Source organism: Malurus melanocephalus, unplaced genomic scaffold (assembly GCF_030028575.1).
Source record: "Malurus melanocephalus ecotype Western Australia unplaced genomic scaffold, MMel_1.1 scaffold_2, whole genome shotgun sequence".
Taxonomy (NCBI): domain Eukaryota; kingdom Metazoa; phylum Chordata; class Aves; order Passeriformes; family Maluridae; genus Malurus; species Malurus melanocephalus.
In genome coordinates this window covers 1,106,406-1,129,871 of record NW_026623234.1, presented here as the reverse complement: position 1 = coordinate 1,129,871, position 23,466 = coordinate 1,106,406, and the positions used below count along the sequence as shown (strand labels likewise).

The 23,466-nt window shown below is 40.7% G+C and overlaps 1 protein-coding gene across 1 annotated transcript in view; it reads right to left on the bottom strand.

Moving 5' to 3' along the window:
* The window catches only part of HSD17B12 (hydroxysteroid 17-beta dehydrogenase 12), an 80,940-nt gene that overhangs the window by 43,498 nt on the left and 13,976 nt on the right, over positions 1-23,466 (bottom strand). Inside the window, 2 exon segments of the mRNA XM_057364188.1 lie at positions 1,007-1,082; positions 5,522-5,568. Coding sequence (XP_057220171.1) covers positions 1,007-1,082; positions 5,522-5,568 — 123 coding nt within the window.

The window sequence follows — 23,466 nt, the reverse complement described above, 5'->3', positions numbered from 1 at the left end:
TTTCTTTATCCAACATCATTATGCTGAGAAACCTGCTTTACAGTACACAACTCCTACTCCTGCTTATCAAAACCTTTTCACACGGTTACATTTCTCACTTTATCTTGACATACTCTACACAAACTGATAATGTTGCATGAAATATGCCTTAGTAAAAGAGAGATAGATTAGAAGAGGAATTCTTGGGGGTTAGATTATACTTTGTTCTGATTGGAAAATCATTTGTCAGCATGAGACTTGRGGAAGCTTTTTCCTAACTGCTCCTGTACAAATATCCATTTGTGACTGAAATACTTAAGTTGCTCCCTTATTTTTCCATTACAGACATTTACTACACACTTGCTGCAGACACAATCCCTAATATAGGTTCTTAAACACATTAACTCATTCCATATATTCAACTCATTCCATATATTCTTATGACTATGAACACTCACCATCTCCAAAGAGCTTACATGTCTCTAATCTAATATTTGAGTAGTTTGTTCAAACAAAAAAAAAGAGGTAGAAGGGGTAAGCTGCCCACAACAAATTTGTATACTTGATAAGACAACAAGCAACATAAGGAAAATGTTTTCAACAACTTCTAGTTGCAAAGAAATACCCTTATGCTGGAGCCTATGAAATGAACCTTGCTTCAAACTGAGGGAATATTCAGATGGAGAAACAACTACATGTTTCTTGTCTAATTGTGATTTTACACAGCTACTACTTTGTGCATAGGTGGTATTTCAGTCTGGCCTGGTAAACTGTTCTTATGGAAGACTAACAGGAGTACTTATTCCAGAATTAAACCCCATTGTTCTCAGTTAAATATGAACAGCTGTAAAATTGATCTGCAAGGCCTTTACCACTTATGTTACCCTTCCTGTAACATTTGCACTGTGCACAAGAACAAACCTTTTTCAAAACCAGAGCTGTATACATTAGCATGTATGAAARTCATGTACAATTGCATTTATTAATAAGCATGCAAGTGAAGTTTAGGGAAGAAGTTTTAACTCACTTATTTCACTAGAAACCTGGTCCAGTTTTTCTTTTGACCTACTGATTAGAACCACTTTCATTCCACGTTTTGCCAACTGCAAGAAAACAAAACAGGAGACATTAGAATAGTCATAAATCACTGCCAAGTTAGTATCCTAATTGAAGGAATTGCAAAATTAAAACATCACAACAATATATGACCGCAAGTCTGAAAAAAATACAATTTTAAATAGAAACGTGAAGGGGAAAACCAGGACAAATACTTCCATGCTATTTCTTAACTTAATTCTCTTTACACCAAATTTGTTATCTTCTCAGTCATCTAACRTAGTGGATAAGCATATTTATAAAATAGAAAACCAACAGTAAATATTTTACAAAACTTTAACACTACTGCTGCAAGTGAGAGCAAAGACTCATTCATTATTACCCCTAATGAAGTTTAAGATGCCAAGTTAAGATAACCATGGTCACTTSAACACCTGCGTTGCAACTCAATACTTCCTTCCTCCAGTAAGGCTCACTCCTACTTTGTACTACTCATAGGTATAAAGTTTACTTCYGAAACTCTTCCAGGAAAGCTATCTGTGGAACTTAAGCTGCGGCTGGAGCATAACCTGGTCATCAAATCAGACCTACCACTGCAAGTTTAAAAGGGGATTTAGCAACTMAATTGAAAAGTGTCTGCAGGAAGACAGTTATGTAACTGAATTACTCTGCAATGAAAACAATGTTTGTGACTATAGTAAGTAGGAACAATATATCCACAGTTCAAAGTGACACAGCCTTTCCGACACTATAGACCTACATACACAAAAACATGCTTGTTGTCATTGCTCCCATAAAACTCCTTCACTGCCTTCGGATGCTGAYGAAAATAGGTCTCCAACTGAATTAAAAAAAAAAACACAACAAAAAAAAAATAACAACCAACCAACCAAAAAAACACACAGACCCAAAAACCTCAAAACATCACTGTTTAGTACAGCAACAACCCGAAGAGGCTTAAATGTCATCTACTTTTCCAGCAGGAGTATGCAAACCGGTAGTGATCCTGTCAGAGAAAGGTATGACAGAATTCATCAGTGAACTCCATACTTTACTCCCATGTGTGATCCCTAAGCAGTAGAAATCACATACTAGATCTCATGAGCATTRAGTGAGGTGTGGTGAAACCAAAGACACCATAGGAATCACTAAGAAACAGCTGCAAAGTTCAGGCTCACTGGTAATTTAAGCTTTCTGCTCGAGGAAATGACGTGRTGTTACAAGGATTACTGTCTAAAAGGGATGAACATACCCATCCACCTGCAGATCMGCACCTGGCTCACTGGAACACATTTTACATAATGCCCACAGTAAGTTGGGAGGGCACCAGGAAGAAGGGAATGGCACTCTCATTCCACAGGATCAAGGCACCGAAGGCTTTGGTTACCTAACCTGTCAGGACACTGACAGAACCTACTCAGAATCCAAAATAACCACGGTCTCATGAAGCAAAAAAGCCCCAGAGATCTTCCTCATGAGTGTAWGGTCCAGACTGGTGACAGAATGGTTTGCTCTCTTTCAGCACTCACCTCAGACTGCTTCAGTAGGTACCTGGGCTTAATGGAAAAGTATCCAGCTGTACTTGTCTCAGAAGCCAAGGAAGTAAAGTGATGCCAATCCATCCAGCCAGTGGAACCTCACCACATTTAGAGAATTTCCACCACAGGAGCAGGCTTGACAGAAACCACTGCTAGGTTCACACTAAAGGGATGCACTCTGAGAAGTACACCTGAAATCTGTAAACCCATTTATAAGTGGAGTTCTAAGTACAGAGCACATAAAGCACTCAACATAAGATCCTGGACCTAGGAACAAATATCACTAAGAGAAGTRATCAAATTTGGAAAAGAGACAGCATTTGAGAGCAAGTTCAATTAAGGTGCTTGACGCAACCAGATTAGTTTCTACTGCCTTCATTGGTTGGTTTTAGCCTAATTGGTTGAAAGGAGCCACAATTATGCAAAGAGAGATAATGATCCCCTAGACCCCAGTAACTAATTACATTTTTATACAGGAATCAAGGAAGACCCCCTTGCTTTGCAGATAACCTACTATTATACTTGTCTCTTTGGCCAATGTCCTTAGGGTCCTGAAACGGCTGAATGGCAAGATCTTAAAACTTAACATTAAAACTCACCCAGAGTAGGATATGTTGGGAAGATACTCTTGTAGCCTAAGGACTGATGCAAGCAAGGGTCACCATTCTAATGGAGCTGATGAATGGACATGTTTGATTTCCTTAAATGCCATGTTAGTCASTACCATATTTTCCACTTTGGTAGCAAAACCTAGCTGCTGTTTAAACCCTTTCTCTCCAGGATGGAAAAGACTGACATGAACAGCCAACCAAAGCAAGGTTAAAGCTATTGTTAGAGTACACATAGCAGGAGAATCTAAAAATGCAGTGCTAAACAGATGGGCATAGTAGAGTATTGCAGAGTATGCAATGGGATCAAAACCTCTAGTTTGTCACTAGCACACAAGTACATCTAAGATTAAATTTTAACCAATGATTTTCAAAAGCAAACAGAAGATAATGATAGAGGGGCAACAAATAGTGACTCTAGACCATACCCTCAAAAAATGTGACCTTTCACAAAGGGGTGATCTAGCAATGATAAGGATATCAGAGCTGGGCAAAGAATAAAGGTCTTCAATGCTGCAAGAGTGAAAGTATAAAAACAGTTCTTTGTCTAGAAAAGGAAAATAATCTACAGAGCAGAGTATAACCCAAGAATCCATACAGTCAAAGCTCCTCCATCACTTTCCAGTGAGACAGTATCAAACTTTAAAAGAGGCAATTCTCAACACAGTTACAATTCTCACAAATTCCTCCAAGGAAAAGGAAGTTGTCTGCATGATTATAATCACACCCATCAGGGCCCAAGCAGCCATATGCCAGTGGAATTTATAGTAGCCAGAAGGGAATTTTTAGTAGAAAATCAAGCCTCTGCTGGCAGTCTTCTGAAGATATCGCCAGAGTGAATTTAAAGATTGAGAAGCCTTTTCAGGTATTCCACATTTCATCCTATATCCACACTTTAGTGAGTTTTTTTCACCCATCCAAGCTGTCAAAGGATGGATTTGTGCTTTATTCCAAATAAATATGTAAGTAAAAAAGACAACTTGTGAAGAGTGTGTTTTATTCTACAGCCCAAGAATGAGTATCTGTCCCCTTTGGGGTGCTTTTGGGGTGCTCTGTGCCTACAGCAACCACTGCAAGGCAGCTATAATAGACATGGTTTTCCAAYAGCATCTCATACTTGTCGTGGCTTTCCTAATGGGGGTTTGAATGCAGTAGTCTGCCAGCAGCACACATTCATGCTCAAAAGCAGCCTAGTTCTTGGAGACATTACAGAACACAAAGCAAGCTGTAGTTTTATTCACCCAATAACTTAACACATAGATCCAGAAACCGATCTCCCACGATTCAGGGCTTGTCTCCCACAGCAGAGGACTTCTTACAATGCTCTGCTGTGGGCACAGTGACCTCCTTTCACTTGCTCTGGACAGTTAAAATTAAATATTGCATCATTTGCTTCAGTGCCATGTAACCAGGATATCTGGCACATATGAGCTGTGTGCAATATGCCAGTATCAGGTGCTGTTGGCACCAGGCTTAATTCCTTCTGCAGCCAACTCCCTTTTCTTGAACCAGGAGTATGAGGTACTACTTCCTGSAAAGTAGAAAGGAATTTGGGGGCTGGGAGTGCAGGTAGCAGGGTAAGGCACATCAGGATGACAGACTACCCATGAAGAGGACTACCATTTTACCTGTGGAATTTGCAAAACAAAAAAAAATTATCAAGAAAAAGGGAATCTCTCTCAGCTGATCTCACACAAAGTCATGCCGRTGTTTCAGAGAACACGAAAATGAGTACAGACAGGCTCACTTTCATACTAATGCTGAGTTTAAAGTTACTTTTGCTATAAATTGTTGCAGTCAGCACTATTTGTCATTATGTTCTCCGGGCTTACAGGCTAAATTACCCCATACTAACAGGCACTTTCTGTCTTAAGCGATACATTCCAGTATATGAAATATATTTGGAGCCCACATATCTATCAAGAGCAAAAGTACAGTAAAAGAGATAAAGGTAAAACCCAGTTCAGAGACTTCATGAACTAGAGGAAATAATTGGAACACACTGCTGGCAGCTATAAATGCCATTTAGTCAGTACCTGGAAGTACCAAAAGGAAATACCAAGGGCTGAGAAAGTTAAAATTCTTAMAAAAACCTAAAAAAGTTAAAAATAAAAACTGAAGGACTAAGTATGAGCTGAAAATATATTTCACAAATAACAGAAACTAACAGAAAGAGACACAACTTTTGGCATGCAGAGAGAGGCAAGGCAGGAGACCTCTTTCTCCAGATATCTATGTTAAGATAAGGTGAGGAGATATGACATGCTGCTTGACAGAGCTGAGACAGCTTGACATATTGACAAGAATCAAGGCAGACTTCCAAGTGGTAAGAATTCTTACCTCTTCTGCATAGGCTTTTCCAATCCCATCAGTAGCTCCTGTGACCACTGCAAGAACAAAAAAGACAAATATACATTAGTTACTTCATAGAAGTAACTGCAATGGGTGTGTTTATTTGCTATTAAAGTACTCATTACAGACAGAAACTCATCCAAGTCTCTGGAACAGGTACACAACTTTTAGTAAATCTCTTAGAAAACTTGCACTAAATCCTTTCCATTASTAAGAGAGGAGAGAAAGAGATGGATTTAGGAGCCTAGCATTTCAAGAATGAGGTTCCACACCCCTTCTCATGCCAGGGGGTCCTCAGTCCTAAAACACCTCTTCAGAAGCTTTGTGGACCAAGAGAGATTTCCAAGTCATTTAACCAAAAAATTATACCAGCTGACAATGTAGTTTTAACTATACAATAAAATAAAAGGCACCTCCAAGACTGTAAGCATCCAAGAAAACACCTTCTAGGACACAGACAAAAACTGTCTGTTAGTGTTCCTCCAGCAGATCTCACATCCCTGTAACCATTGTGCTCACCAGCAGCAAGTATGAGTGACTGATCCAGGCATCACTTGCAAGCTGGGCTTCTACAGCTTCAGCTYCCTCACCTGTGGATGACTGGATCTGTGTCAAGCTTCAAGTCTTTCTAGGATTCTTTTSCACCAGCTGAGAAGCTGTGAGTGACTCAACATGCCATTAGTTTGACAGATTATTCCAGGGCTCTTGCCACACTAGTAGCTGATCATCTCAGTAAATGGCAATTCCTCCATACAGAAACTGCTTTCCCAATCACTTTTTAAGCAAGTACATTCAGCACCACTTATTTTCTCTCTCAGCTTCTTCCTTTCACCAAACCAAATGCCTATACCTCAACATCCTCACATTTTTAGCTCTCCTGTCTAACCTCATTTACCCATCTCTGCTCTCACTGTCCAAGTAGCCACAAMACATACCTAATTTTTTTCTGTTTGTCCTTTTATCAGATCAGAACAGCTTGGTTTGTGCTTCCATTGCTTATCACTGAATGTAGCCACAGCCAAATAACTGGACTTGTTTAACATTTCAAAAAAGTGAACTGAGAGTGTTRGTTTAACTCTGAGCTCAACCTCTACCTGAATGAAACTCATAGCAGACAGAAATGTTGTCTGGCATTGAGATTCAGCAATAACTTCCCTTTGGAGCACCAGAAGGAAATGTGTTTGCAGATGATTTGATTAGTTACCGCTTGCAGACCCCTTTAACAACTGGCATGCACACTGCAGCCAGAATATTTGTGTTTGAGTAATAACAGCTAGGAAATGCTCTAACCAGTCTCTGTGCCTGCTACCTGTAAGTAAGTAGATGTAATAACAAAAGATAAAACTGCCAGTGAAGGTCCTATTTGAGCTTGAGTGGTCAGGCAACAATTCAATAACAGGCTAGAAGGAGAGATCCAATCATGTCCCTGATTTCAATGAGATTTACAGATGACCACAGATGAAGGTACATGTATATATGTTCATCCCTTCTCTGGTTTCAGGGTTTCTTTTCAAGATGCCATAGCTCCAGCATGGTAAGGATATATAATGCACACATGGGATGCTCCAGCTCCAGTCTGCTGCACTGTCAGTGCCAGGGAATTTTATTGAGAAAACTAACTATCTGTGTCAACACTGTTTTGCAACTTCCTATCCAGCCACCATTAGGGAAGTATGAGTGACAGTTTTGTTACCGAAACAAAGCCATGTATAGAAAGGTGAAGCAAGGGTCCAAAATGACCAGTAAAAAGCAGACTTTAGGGAAAAAATCAAGAACACATTCCCAGAGGCCCACTTCCTTCAGCCAAACTTGCACCAATATTGTTACCCATTCAGCCAGATGCACCACAGTCTTGCAGGACAGCACCTACTCTTYAGTGCAAGGACCAAAGCTTCAGTTTCAGCCTTCTTGACCTCGGATTCACATTATGCGTTATCACACAAGTCATTGTTGCTTCAGCAAAACAATGAAGCAAACAGTAAAGTGAAAAAACATGCCAGGACCCCTCACAACAGTAGCTGGACAAGTTCTAAATGGAAATGTTTCCAATCTGGAAAACATTCAACTTCAGTGACTCGGTGAAAGGGGTTGTTTCTTTCACTAAGTGAGGCACCTGGAGAAGAATCACTCCCTGTAAAACTTAAAGATTGTTTCTTCTGCTTCCAATTCAGAATTATGGACTTAATGGTTTTATTCCCAGATAACAAGCTCAGCATTTTCTGACACAGTAAGTTGTTCCACTTCTAGCAGCCAAAAATGCATGCTCCATGAGGCAGGGACTCTAAAAAGCACCCATAGCCCTTTAAAGGCTTAGTAAAGTACAAGTAATTTCAGTCAAGAATATTTACTCATTTATTGAATCCATTGCTTAGGTAAATGGTAATGGAATCAGCTGGAGCACGAGACATAAGCTGAAGATCAGGGATTTCTAACTGATGAGTGAGTAACAGGTTATTTTTTTCCACTTTATAGGCCCTAGTTCATATTAAAAGAACCTGCAGTCCAGAGGTCAAAGTATCCTCCAGAACAAAATGTGAGACATTTCAACAAACCTAATGTAGATAAAAATTACAAAACCCCATCAGGAAAAAAAAATGTAGTATTTGAGCCATCACCTATAGAAATAGACCCCTGGCTGATACACACTACTATTTTGCTTCTGGTGCAGGGAAGGGCATAGGCATCAAGATAAAGTGTGCAGCTAGTTTTTCTTAGCAATAAGGGAACTCTTCACAAGATGACACTGACACCACCATTTAATTAGAGGTTCCATGTGAAGAAGGATAACTGTATTCTGCTCCATGTCCCCACACCATCTTGAAGAACAAATACAGCACAAGGATTGCTTCCAACATATGACCTAAACCCCATTTTTTCCAGGCCACACTTCTCTTCCTAAGGCCCTCTTGAGAAAAGCCACCTGGCTCAGTTCCCTCCCATTCAAAGCAAATGGATTCCCCATCTATAGCTGCACTACTGGAGAGGCCGTCAAGGTCAGCACCATGGACTGTGATGGGAAACATGCACTAACACAGAACCTGGCCTGCTACTGAGCAGCAGCACACAGTCCAGCCAGCTCTGCTTACTGCCYATTTATGGGATCCTAGTGAGCTGTTTGGAGGGTCAGAAAGGCTGCCTTGGCAGCAACCTGCCAGAGCAGAAAGCAAACCTTAGACCCTACACTGTAAAAGCAGGGAAAAGAGGTGGGGTAAAGGCAACTGATTGGACCAATGTCACAGAAGTTAAGATTCAGCCACCTTATCTCCTGCATTTTGGATTACCTAAAGCATGTACATCAGCAAGTCATTGAAAATTTTCATATTGATTACATTCATCTCTAGCTTCCATACTGGAGCCAAATGTTGCAGCTTCAACCACTCCAAAACTGTGTCAGTTTAACTAAATTTCTACTATCAACTTGATGTGCCCAAACTAATTTAACTCCAAGTGTGGATTAAGCTTTTGAATTCTGTTTCTTCTACAGACTGCCTTCCAATAAAAGTTACAAAGTGACTGCAGTTGGCAGAGCTTAAAGAAGGCAAAGCAAGTAGGATAGAATTAAGTTATTGTCTATACAAGAAAACTGCACCAGCACCTAAGTGTGATTATACACATTTACTCAGTAGTCAGACTAACTGTAGTAGCTTCCCACTTCAGCCATCTGCTGTCTCCAGGAGAGAAGYAAGAAGAGTGCCCAAGCAACTTGTGAGCCCACCAAGTAAATGTTTGCCTGAATGGAAGCTTGTATTTTAGTATTGATTTTACACATAGAAGTCAATACCCATCTTTGCCATTTCCCCTACTGCCCCAAAAGTTAGGGGATGAAAAATAAGGAAAGGTTTCCAGTAACACAATATACTCTGAAAACTCTGAATATGAAGTTCACTCTTCATAAATCAATACATGCACTCACACTGGGCTAGAGATGTTCTACCCTGGGATGTTCCCACTGGCCAGTCTTCAGCAGCTTTGGACACACTGTATTTCACAAAATAATGAGTCCTCACCTGGAACAGATTCCTATCTCAAGAAACWTTTTTGAAACTTGTATAAGCATAAGTAGAGAACTGACATATACATCATATTTTTAAAGTTCMAAAAAACCCACCTTCCTGTTCTGAGTCAGAGTCCACAAAGCCTGGCCCTAGTGAGTCCAGCAAGGAACATCTCTTGCTCTCTAGGAAAAGATACTTTGGCTAAAACTGACATAATCATTGTTAYAATGGATGACAGATGTATGTATGGTCTCATCCTCTAGTCCTGGCTTTCATTTCACTTTTGCATCAGTAGTCTTATATTCCAACTGACCCTACACTGTTTGAAGTGGTAGACAAGAGGTGGGAAAGCTGGTAAAACTAAAATCACCACTCATGTGCACGCCACACTAGCATAAACAACTCTGCAGTGATAGGGTGCAAAAAGAAACTTCAAATATAATATCAAGGTCTCTAAACAGTGAAAGCAGTATGGGGCATCATCTGCTCACATTGCTGGAGGAGGTTAAGCCATATGCAGGCATAGGCTGATATTTCAATTACCATTGTATATATAAAAGTCATCAGCACAAGATTACAGATCAGCAGTTAAATTTTTTATTACAGTATTATCCTTAATACATCATATAGTCATTTCCCTAAATCACCAAAATCTTCACCTCAGGACAAAACAGCATCTTTGCCCTAATGACTGTGCCAGAATTTTGCTTCCTATGTGGTTGTGAAGAAAGAAAGAAAAAACACCCCACCCTTCCCCCCAAATTTTCAGCTACCATTTTAAGTTTAATTACACATCTTTGACCTCCTAATTTCAACTCTTAAATGATCTCCTTAATTTAAGATACAGGCATCCACCACAGCCTCTACTACTGGAATTGTCATTGACAGACACAACTCACTAATTCTCTACAYCTTAATACCACCTACACTGTTTGTCTCCTAGTGCTTCACAGCTTTTGTCACATATACAGCAGGTATGATGTAGTTCATAAGCATTGGCAACATTTCCTGGCCAGTACCAACCAGGGCAACCCTTGACAAACAAAGTTAAAAAAACCTCACCAGTCAATGAGATGTGTCATTTTGCACTAAAAAGTAAGAGCTTTCCTGTTATTAAAAAAGCCATAGACCAAGCCTGTGGAACTTGTGCAACCAGACTGACTTTAGTCTAGAAGATTAAAACGACCAGTGGTACTTTAGGGGATAAAAATGTAGATTCTTCTCCAGAAGGCTTACAGAGGGGTAAACACRTGAATGTTTCCAATAGCACCTGCACCCTTCAGAAATCCCACAGCCCATKGCTAAATAGAAGAGATAAAGTGCCACCAACAGTGTGGGGAACTCACATGCTCTTTCTGCTCATGAGAAGTAACAGCCACTGTTTTATCAAATAAGAGGTCACTAAAAATATCCACCACCTCCTAAGAGGTRTACTGGATAAAGATTCCCTGCTCATATAAAAGGGACTACCATTCCAGAGGCATGAAAAAGCAGAAGCCAGCAGCCCATGGCAGTCTGTTTTGTGACTGACGTGAGTATTCAAGGCCCAGGGAGAACATTTTTACTTGCTTCTTATGCAGCCAAGACATCTTAAAACAAAAGCAAAGAGTGTTGCAGTTAAGGTATGAGGCAGGCATGCAGAAATCATCTCATCTCACGATGGGAGCAAGGACCAGTGTTGACACAGGGAGAGGGAGCAACAGCAAGCATCGAAAATTCTACTGCAGTTCTGCAGAGCAATCATGCTGAAACAAGATTATAGATTCGTGACTCCCCAACTCAAGGTTAGACTAGAGTGAAAAAAAAGCTTAAAGAGATCAAGCCTGCCTTCAGATACAAACACGTTTTCCACAGCAAAATGAACTTTCGAGATGCCTAATGGAGATAAAGCACAGAATACTTTTATCCATATTGCCTCTAGCAAACAGCACCAAGCATACTCCTTGCAATGCTTTGACTACCTGCACAAGGAAGTTAGCAACTATCATGCATGTTCTCTACTAGTCTCTTCAAGCTACAAATTCATTTTGGTTCAGCCATTTTCCTGTTTTCATTCAGAAAAGCCCAAGTTTTTAGGCAATCTTTCAGAGTACTGCAGATGCACTCATGCACATCATTACCTAAGAGGGAGAACTCAAGCCACTAGCAACGTTATTCTCCCTAGACAGTTGTGGGTCCAGCAATTTGGGAATACCTACATGCTTCCTGTCAAAAAACTAAGCTAACAGATCTCAGGAAGGGTMGCTTGGCTACATCTCTGATCCCCTGAGAAGTGTTCAAATTTGTTGTCAAAATGGCCACTGCAGAGCTAGTCTGTCTGCAACATCTTCCATTCACACAGAAGAGTCATCCCTATCCTGCAAGACTGAACCCAGACAGGAGTGAGGGTCTGTCACAGCACAGTACCCAGCTGCAGCACACATCAACATAAACTAGGACCCTCTGTGTCTTGTTAAAGCAATACAGTTGAGAGGAGCTTCACAGCACAGCTAACCTTAGCATAGGTTTAAAGTGCAGCCCATAAATAACTGAAGACTCGAGATTCTTCTGCTACGAAACACAGAGGCTATATTAAGAATATGACAGCTCCTGGGGAAAACAAAAGCTGGCAAGGGGAGAAAAGACTATCCCTGCTTGGCATCAAGCAGTGCTTCATTTATTACAGATTTATATAAATCACTGGCATTCGACCAACACCAAGCTTCTAGATTATCTCCAGCCAACAAAAGTACTTTAGTCTGTGCTGGTTAAAAATATTCTACTTTTTGTCCTCAGCTTGCTAGGAACGGCTATTTTTAGTAAGACTCCAATCAACCTTATCAAAATCAAGCATCAAAAATAGACTGGAGAAACACTGGAAGCATATACTATTTTTAGCTGCTCCGTCTATCCCTGCCGTTATCCACAAATTCTGACTGCACAGACCATGCATGAGTGCTTAGTTATTCTAGGCAGATCTTAGTCGTGACCCTTTTTTTCCCTGAACACCTGAATGCAGAAAACACTCGATTGATTAAAGATTAATACAGCCGCAAACCATGACAGCTGCCTTTCGTCTGAGCGCTTTTGGGGAGGGGGAGAATACAGGATGACAGAGAGCTTGCATCAGTATTCCTCTTGGGGATCCATTACATGGAAAGAAAATTGCTATTTCAATTCCCCTTTGTTGCTAAAAATAGCAGCCCCAATTGATTCAAGCAAACAGGGCACCGGCTTAGCAATGCCAAATTTAGAAACCACTGAAGTCCCAAAGAGTGAACGCTAACGCAGTCTAACACATGCCAGCTCATATTTAACAAAGAACAAAGAAGATAAGCATGCCGGCTGCAAGTTAATAAGACAGCAACAACTCCTCGCATTTTTATTAAATAAAAACAGAAAACTCCATGCAAAAAATAAGACAAACTTCACATCTATTCTCAATTAAACTGCTGAAATAGGAAGCTTCATCAGAAAGATGTGTATCCAAGCTGGAATCCTAGAAGTTCTGTGTATTTTTTTTTTCATACAAAGATTCCTTTTTTTTTTTTTTCTGCACAGAGGAGCTAACACCTAATGGTCAGGCTTTGAAAAGACAGGCTACAGAAAAAGGTTCAATTCCCAAAACCAAAYACTTGGTAACAGCTTGTGTCTAGGAGCTAGGATTGTGGGTAGAAAAATATTCTATAAATATCACAGCACTGACAAGTTCCCATTTCACCCAGAACTACAGCAAAAAATGKTTTTGGGCAGTGTACTCTCAAGATTCTTTAGACTTGAGAACTAGAAGCAATCTAGAAATCCCAACAAGAAAAGCATACTGAAGAATTCATGGAAGTCACACTTAAACTTTAGCAATTCCAGTTCCAGTTGCCTCTATGGGAGCTCTCCCAGTTCAGGCTGGTTGTCTTTTATGCACTCAAACTCCAGTCTTTTCCCCATTAGTCAAGGGCTGCTGCATTATGGACATGGGAGTCTGGGAGGAGAGGGAGAATTCTGTTATCCTGTTCCGAAGCCCCCAGCCCATCCTTCGCTGCTTTCAAGTCTTGATGCAGAAAATGCCAGGTGAAACCAAGATTGCCCTAAACTTATCTTTCAGCAGTAGCAAGGAAGTTTTTCATATCATCTGCTCAAGCCAGTTCAAGTTGAGTTAAGCATTTGCAAAGGCCACAGCTGCCTTGTGCTCTGTAAGACACTACAGTAAGAATTACTGCATAGCATTAATATTCAGCAAAAACAACCTCTCGTTTGTTCATCATTGTGAAATACGTGACAGATGCTGACTGTCACGGCAAGCACGACCAAGCCAAAAAAACACATGCATAGAGGTCATTCAAATTATCATTTCTGGTTCTTCCTGCCTCTAGGAGGGGGTGAATACAACACGAACATTTTAAAGATCAGATAGCTCAGGACTGGCACCATCTGAAGGCTTTCAGTGTATTTGCCACTGGAAACACACATAGATAAGTCACTTTTCTGCAAAGGAACTAAGCAGCCAGAAGAAGGGCCTCTGGATTTAGAGCCTAAAATGCTAAAAGAAGACTCTCCATCAGAAGTCACAAAAAGAAATTTGGGGTTTTTTTTCCTCTTTCACTAAGTATTTGTAGCAGGTAGAAAAATAAGTTCAAATTAGTGGCATGGCAACAAAGAACTGATAGTTGCAAGTAAAAGATGRTAACAAGCAATCTTGGCAAGCCATGGGCATTTTCACTTCAAGTCAAAGCCATGCAAGGTGTCAAAATAATTCTGAGCATAGAAAAAGTAGAGACTGGTATAAAATGCAGCACTAGATRCATTTTTAATCAAAAGACAAACTGTGTCAAACTTCTAAAAGGTATGATCAGTTTAGACAAGAATAATGCTCCAGACCTACAAGGCAAAAGAAAATAATTTTATATGATGAAGCATAGTAATCCTAGAATATCATCAGGCTCTGCCTGGGGATGCAGCTACAATGGTTCAGACCAAAAACCAGAACTTTATCAGGATAAAAACAAATTACTAGTTACACTCCTTAGGGACTGATCTCCRCACAAATTCTGTTTAGCACTGTTACTGGTGACCACCACGCAAAGAAGGAAATGCTTTACAAACTTCACAGACAACCTAACACCTAAAAAAGATCACAGCATCACACTGCAAAGAACTACATGTGTTTACAGACCACAGGAATAAAACATAATATTGCCAGATATTACACAGTGACGTGGAGATACCAGATGTCAAGATATGCACTTGAGACTAACTTTGTTTAGAGGTGAGGTGACCATTGTAAGGAATGGAAAAAAGRTATCTAGGATGCAGTGTCTGCATATAAAATTGTCTGTAAATTGTCCTTCTGATGCAGCTATAAAAACAACTTATRTAACCACTGAGGTGCTTCCTATAGCAATAGAAAACAATAATACATTAAGTAATTTAAATGGGAACAGCCGTGAAAAAGAATAAAAAAAAGGGCTGCTAAGATGATTAAGAGTTAGCTGTTCTGAGAGATGAGTAGTTTTGTTTGCTCTTCATAAGATCACATAAGGTAATCACCAGAAAAGAAAAAGTTTAGACTAACATTGGGAAGACACTGTAAGTTGGTTGTTTATGATCAACCAGAAATCACTACATCTSAAAGGAAGAAAAACATTCCTGTTTCTGACTCTGAAGAGCAGAATAAAGGTAAGGAACCTGACCTGCTGGAGGAGCTCTGAGTTGTGGGTCAAGCCAGAGCCAACTCTGGAAACAGAGCAACAAACTTGCAACAAGAATCTGTTCATTACTATCCATTTAATGGATCAGAAAGAAAAYGGGGAACAAAATAAGCCTGACTGTTATTTTATTGTTTTCAGTAAGTTCTGTTAACTGCATGGTTCTACATTTCCTCAAGTTGTCAGAGGACATCATAGAAATTATCTTTCCCATCATCTCAATGCACAATTTGACTTCCAGAGGGTAGCTGTTCCTCTCTTCATAAGAAAGAGGCTAGGTGAAGGTAGAGGTAGGAAACAAAAACAATATGAGAGATAAACACACAGTGGTAGTAACAGAACACAGACTCTGGTTCCATGAAGCATTGGAACCAGGACGGGGTTCCCTCCTGAACCCCTTACCCAGCTGCCAATAAATCATCTTACTCAAGCACCTCACTATTCACAGTGAGGACACCAGTCTCCATTTGGGGCATGAAAAGAACCAACAGCACCTTGTAATGGCTTTTTAAAGATCAGACCGTGGGCACAAAATTCATGCCGTGCTAAATACAACCTTTTCTCTGCACCTTTGAAACACTGTTTGACCTTTCATAGCTTTATGACTAGGACTTGAACTATTTAGAGTTACACAAAATACAGTCTTGAAGAAAATTTTAAATGAAGGTTTGGGTATATTTCAAGCATAATGCATCATTCTGTATGAGCATGGAATGTCCAATGCATCAGGTTATCAGGAAAAAAATYCCACATTGTCATTCACCTGCTCCTTTCCTCTTGCATGCATCCACCTATTTGTACTGGAAGTGAGGGGTAAAAAACCCCAACATAGCACAGACAAGCTCWCACAGTGTAATCATTTTATCAGAAGAATAGACCTTCCAGCTCAGAATAGAGATACAGCCAACCCAAGATATGGTCCCCAGTAGTGGTCACCAAGAGGTACTGAAGGGGGATTTTAAGAAGTCAAGTATTGTGATACCTCTTCAGGATGCTCCTCCTCTCTCCAGCTTGCAGCTCTGCAATTTAGTGGACTTCAGCTGGTGATTTTGGACAAATTCACAGGAGACAAAGCTATTAAGGTATTTCAGGGTAGCTTTTTTTTTTAATCCATGTAAAACCTTTAGCATCTAATACAGACTGAAACAAGAAGCCACCCAGCTGAATTACATCCTGCATGGGACAGTATCATCTCCTTTTATTCTTTTTGAAACTCATTTGGTTGTTTGGGGTTTGGTGCTTTCTCCACTACCTCTTGATCATGGCAAGCAATGACACTGGTCACTTTGCTTAACTTTTTCTCTGTCCTTTAAATTGATGTTGTGGATTTTCAAGCTATTTTATACATTAATTAAACAGGTAAACATTAAATCTAATGGATATAACAAAATTTATAAGATTAGATACTTAGGAAAACCTTTCATGGGAACCTCTATCAGAATCCCCTTGGAGTACAGGTTTGCAGATAGCAAATTAGTTTTAAAAATAAAGTACATTTAAAATACCAAAATTATCTAGTTACATTCCATGTATTAGAAAAATCAGGCACTTTCCCTACTCCCAGAATTAACACCTTAGCTTCAAATGCAAGTGACAGAGTAGAATTTCACTGCATCAACAGTATACCAAAAACAGACAAATTGGGAAGCACAGAAAGACTAAGAAACCTGACACTGTACACTGTTTTTTGTTGTTGCAGTTCTTAACTTCCAGTGAATCCCAAGCCATGGAACTGCTTGAACATTTCTTCACCAGCCTCATCAGCATTCTAACCTGTGCCAAAGATAATAAATATTTGCAGCTTCTTAGTCTGCAAAAAGGATCATTGTGCCCAAGATACACCACTTTTTAGGAAAGATAGGTAGTGGGTCTCAAGAGAAGAAAGGGACCTATGAAGACTCTCAGGAATATATTCTCAGCCTGCCAGCCTTCAGCTGACAAGCCTACCCAGACCTGAGTAGCTCACACAGAACCACTGAGTGCCTCCATATGGAGCCTTCTGGACTCCTGAAAAGCAAAGAACACTTTGGAGTCATAGATTCACCCAGCCCTGCACTCAACAAACTTCCTTGCAGTGCAGCCCCTGAGAAGGAAAGCAGAGAGTCAAGCCAGTCCCAAGTGGGAGCAAGACTGGCTCACTCCACCAGGTGCAGGCTGGCCATGCTGGAGCCACATCCCACACTGTGCTCCTTGGCATTTTGTTGGACAGAACAGGGCTTGCCAGCTAACCTAGACCTGCGTGGATCAACTTGGCCACCACTGCACCTTCCTGATAAAGGCACACATGAGCAAGCCTCACCTTTTCACTCTARACCACCCACACCCGGCCTGTGCTCACTTCATGCAGTCACAGTGAGACATGCTGCTGTCTCACCTGCTTCTTCAACATTGATATCATTACCCTTTATGATGTTTTAGGTCTAGTCTCGAATCGAATCCTTAACCAATTAATTACAATGTGATTTCAAACCCACCACAGTCAAAATAGATAGAGGAGATCAAACACATGGGCTAGTTAATTTCTTCTGGAATACCACCTACCACTGTACTTTCTTCCACAAGGCCACTTCCTTAAGGTTTCCAAATTCAAAAATGCAAAAATTAAAATGTTCCATATTTAGGGAGGGATGATACAAATCAGTAGAGCTACCTAACTGTGCAGAAGGAAAAGCAAATTTTAACCCTGAAAAAGGAATAGTGCTATACCATCTCATGCAACAGAAGTATGATTGGTAAAGTCTATTTTTGGTATGACTGATAATGTCTATCTTTGATAAACAACTTTTCAATCGAACACATTTAAGGAGGTTACAAGTCACACCACAAGCTCAGTGTATTATRTATCTTCCCATACACAAATGTACACAATTGTACCTGAGAACCTTCCCTAGAAAGGTCTCAACCTACACTGTCTCTCCAAATATGATCAAAATCCAATCCATTTTCTCACCTCAGAGAAGGTTTAACATGTGTGGATATATAGTTTAAGTATACTGAATCTCYACTTCTAACCCCAAAAGTAACCAATCATCCTAAAAATTTTCTTGCTCTTACATTTGGGAATATCTATTATTACTTATAATAACATTTAAACTTGGCCTTGTCCCAACAAGCCATCTTGGGTACCAGCGCTCCAAAGACTTCAAAAGCTTTTAAAATTATAAATAAAACTAATCAAGACAGAGTTGACTTAGACCTTCAGCTTCAATAGGGTGTTGTTTCTCTCGTTTCTCTCAGTTCTCTTCTAGCATTTGAGACCACATGATTCAAATAAAGTCTTAGTGAGCAGCCGGACCACTACGAAACCCATAGGTGAGGCTCCCTTGGGTCACGAGCTAACTCAGCTCCAGCAGCAAGTTGCTCCTGGCTTCCACTTCCCACAAGCAACAACTCTTCAAAACCACCAAAAGGAGTGAGAGCCACTCAAAAGCAAGCTCCTGTCACTTCTACAGAAAAATCCCCATGTTTGTTGAACCGTGAAGAATGGTTCTCCAATTCTTCAGGGGAAGAAGGAAGGGGCTAGTAGCTGTACCAATTGTTCTGATGACAACACCCCCCTGCCCATCTAGATGGCTTGTCAAGGATACAAAGAGGAACCCTTTAAAACCTCAGGTTTTCTACACAGGACCACCACACTATGGAGGTTCTTAAGTCCAGCACCCTAGAAAGCARCTGCAGCATGGCACTCCTGCCATGAATTTCGTGCTATAGATTCACACTTGACAAGTTACTGCCTCACCATCCAAAAACTGTGGGGCTTTGATCCCCTCCTGCCATGCACTAGACAATTCTCAATATCCCAGACCAGAAGAGACCTCCCATCTTCATTGTCAGAAGTCAGCTGGCCTACATACATTTATTGCAAAAGAGACCTTGAATAGCTTCTCCAGGAAGTAATTTTATACCTCACTGGCAACCCAAAACTACACATGAAGCTATTTCTCCATAGCTCTGCCACATGGGGGTGTTTTGGGGTGAGCAGAGAGGGCAGCTGAGGTGACCAATCTGGAAGGAGACCAGTTTTGCCCATCCCGTGCATTTGCTAAGTGCACCAGAGCAGTTCACCCTCTGCAGACAATAAGCAAAGCTGCGTAAGCAGCCAAGCACAGAAGATGAATGAACCGTGTGACGCTAAAGCTCTGTGAATTGAAAAATCTAATGCATGAATTAAAATTCGTACCCTTGTTCCCCCTCTCCCTTTCCCCMAAAAAAGATATGTATACAGGACATAAAAGGAGAAATAGAGAGAGGTGGAAAAAACGTGGTCTGACACATTTAAAAAAATTGATGGCCTGTCACCCAGACACTGATGAATATTTTTTACAGGATAAAAATGGCAACCTAGAGTCTAAAAATAAAATGCTGTGCTGCAGACCTGTCTGGTTCAGCAACACCACTGGAATACAAACACACTCCTTTGCTGGTGTATCTTGACTAAGATTTCAAAATAAGAGAAGGAAAAAAAGCACTGTAGAACATACATTTTATTTTCAAGAAAAGGGATTTGGGGTTTGTGGGGTGTTTTTTTAGTAAGATTTCAGATTAGCATTATAGTTCACTTGCATTGTGTAACTGCCATTAAAAAAAAACCCTCCTAAATTTTAAGTGATTGATGAGAAGAGCAGAATACCTCATAATGCATAAAGCAATTTTTTTTCTTCTCTTCCCCTGACAATTACAATATAAGAACATATTTATCAGTGCCTTTAAAATGTAATTTCAGTAAGCTTAAAAATGTATTTTTAGAACCRTGCTGCAGACAGAACTGTGGACAGTGCTATTTTGAAACTCGCCCCACCCCCAGAGACTGAAWATAAAACCTTTTGCTTCATTCTCTCTCACAGTTTAGATTAAAAACGTGCTTAGCCGAGAAGCAAAAATGACTGAACATCATTCACAAGAAGCACTAATTTCTCAAGACTATCCACACTGCAGACAGGCTGCCTTATGCAGTATAGATGCTATTTTTAGCAAGTGATGCAATAGCTGCAAGGGCTCTCCCAGAGCCTTTAATTTGAGAGCCCAAGCCATACTAAAGTGTGCTTCAAGATACCTAATATCCCTGCACTGTCACCTTCCCATTCTCTGCACCAGCCTACTATCCACACAAGTTTACCCTTTTTAAGTTTCATCTTCCAAGAAAGAGACAGATTTTGCATGTAAAGRGAAAACCTGTACCTATACATCCCAGCAAACACACCTGCCCTGCACTGTACATGACAAGAAAGTTACATAACACTGTATAGAGATTTTTCTGACCTCTTGATTTTCTATTGAAATGTGAAGCAGCTTGGCTTCCTTGCTGAATTTTTGTGAAGACTTTGAAAAGCCCACAAAGCTAATACATCTAATCCTTCCCAAAGCTGTTTCCATTCTCGGAGATTTTTTTAGAAGTTCTTGTGTCTAACAGACAACTGTTAAGACACATTTCTGCTAACTGATGTTTCAACAGCCAAAAAATTCTAAAAAAACAAGAAGAGTTCATGATGTGCTAGGGCTTTTTTAGATTGTTTTTAAAATAGAATAGGGCTTTTCCATCCCTTTGGATCTGTGGAKCCTTTATGTTCTGCAATAGACATGTGGACCTCCCTCCATGTAAGATTCACGCTTACTGTAAGTTTTGCACTGATCCCATTTAAACTCTAATTCCACGTCCTCCCTCCCAAAAAACCCAAAGTTAAGCCCAAAGTCAGAACTACCCAAGAAACAACTTTTGTTTAACTTGTTACCTCCATGAGCCCGTGGGAGAGGATACCGTGCAACAGCTCCAAAAAAGCCTTTATGTTTTGAATGCGTGGTTATGAGCAATATTTATTATCTGTGTGTTATATAAATCCATGAGCCTGACCTTCTGCCCTGCATAGTTTGAGTCCTTTGCTTAATGCAGGCAGGGGTGTAAGAGCTCTTACCTCCTATTTCAGACCATCCATTTATCAGTCATGGACAGCATTTAGGCTTCAGGAGAAATTCCTGTATGTGCACCACGTTCCCAAGTTTTAGACCTCAGCTCCCATAGTGCACTAACAGATTGTAGGAGAACAGGTATAAAGATGGCTCTGGGCACAGCAAAAGCATTTGCTTTGTGCAAGGACATTTTCCAAACCTTCATGAGTTCTCATCATGCCATGTACCACGCAAGAAAGAAGTAGGAAAGCTKGACAACTCCTTACTTGTTTGAAGCAATAAAGGTCTGCCTCCCCACCACTCGTACAACGTATTCACTTCCTCCCCCTCCAACACAAGCACAGGGAAGCCAATGTCAGTAGAATTTTTAAGATCTCCAGGCTATCTGGGAAAAAGGAATCTGACTGCAAAGAGGTGAGCCTTGGAGAGATTTCATTCAGAAGCTATTTCCCCCTTAGAGATCCTGACTGCTCAGAAGTAGAACAGAAATTGAGCAGGAAGACACCCAGTGATATTTTATTCATTTTGGCTAGAAGCAACTTTAAAACAAGCTGTACACTGAAAAGGTAGCATTTGCTCTAGGGACACAGAGGTATGAAAACAAGGATTCCGCAGAACAGCTGAAGTGGCAACAAAAATCATGCCCAAACGTGTAACCTGCTCAAAAGTAAGGAAGTTGAAGCACAGAGACTTCCACATCTGATGCCGCCCAACAGCAAGATGGGAAGCATCACACTGGGAACTTTACAGGGCCTTGTGAAGGTAGAGGGGGATGACAACTGCAGAATGCAAGTTCAGGCCCTTCAATGTATATACAGCAGGAAACAAGTGTACAAATGTACATCTGCTTCACTCCTGCACAGTGGGAGTGATGACAAGCCAGAAGACCAGACCAGCTTCCATAGCCAGYTCCTCATGATTTTACTGAGACTAAGAGCACAGCAGCCACATAATATGTATCATGTCAGACACAGAGGTAAAAAACATTAGCTTCATGAGAGGCCAAAAGAGCTGCTCCCATTTCATTTCACCCAGCCCACTGCTCCTCACTTGAGGCTGCAGAGCTGTGGGACAATCCTCATTAGATCTGTGATCAACTTGTCTAGGGTAAATGCAGACTGAAACTAATGTGACTGCTACAGGTGARAGTCTCCAGCACTTAAAGTAGACAATAAAATAGAAGGATTAGAATAAGAAGCGACCTGAGCTAATTAGCAAAGTAGTTCACATTAGGCAAGAACTAACAGCATCTTGTTTAGAGACAATATTAGAATCTTCTAGTAGAATGTTACGCTCCTATTCTCACAACTGGAAACATCAAAAAATTCAGGTCACCCAAATCTTCAGTTCCCAAGGACAAAAAYAGGTGGACTGGACCATTTAAGCTGCCTGTTGCTACCCAACACACAAACCTACGACCCTTCTTCCCTTCCCCATGGCTACTTTGGAATGAAAAATCTGTGCAATCTTACTTGAACCAGCTGATAAAGTAGCTCTTTTGGGGAGAGAGGAAAACACCCTTCAGTGTGTCCCCTTTTGCAGGTTCAAGATGACTGCACGTGCCCTAAGATCYGCGAGAAGCTCATAAATGTGTTCACACTATGCTAGGAATGGCTCTAAACCTTTCATAACCCCTATCTCTGAATAACACCTTTATTGCTGTTAAAAAGTAGAGTCCTCACAGATGTACTGGAAGTAACTTCTCATGGACTGTTAGAGACAAAGATGGCTTCAGGAGTATATTTAGTAGATGACGTTTTGTTACAAATATGCAGACAAGCACAGATAAAAGATGCCATAGCTGGCAAGCCTTTATTCAATTGTCAAGATGTTATAAAGGCAAGCCTTAAAAATGTAGAGAAGTAGCACTAGAAGAATTTAAATTTCTACTATCTTTGAAAGTTACCTAATTATGGGAAACAATCTATTCAAATAGATGGCTCATACAAAAAACAACGATACCCAGAAATTGAAGTTGAAAAGCCATTAAACTTCTCTTCAAAAGATACYCTGCCTAGAGGTGTGAGGTATCCGCAGTAAGTTATTTCTCAAGCCCACGTTTTGCATTCTGGCCTTTGCACTGGAAGGCGACACAGAAGGGCAATTTTACTCAAACCAGAAGTGACCCGCTCATGTGGCTTTGGTGCACCGCAGCCGCGGAGCCGCGGTGGAGCCCAGCCCGAGCCGCACCTTGCCGAGCAGGACGCGCCTGTGTCCGCATTGAGCGCTCTCAGCAGCGCCCTCTGCCCGAGCGCCGAGCGGAGCCGGCTGCTCAATCGAGCAAACCTACCATTCATAAAAAGGGGGTCGCGCAGCGCTGAAAGGCGACCATGCAGGGCTGGAAACCCAGCAAATG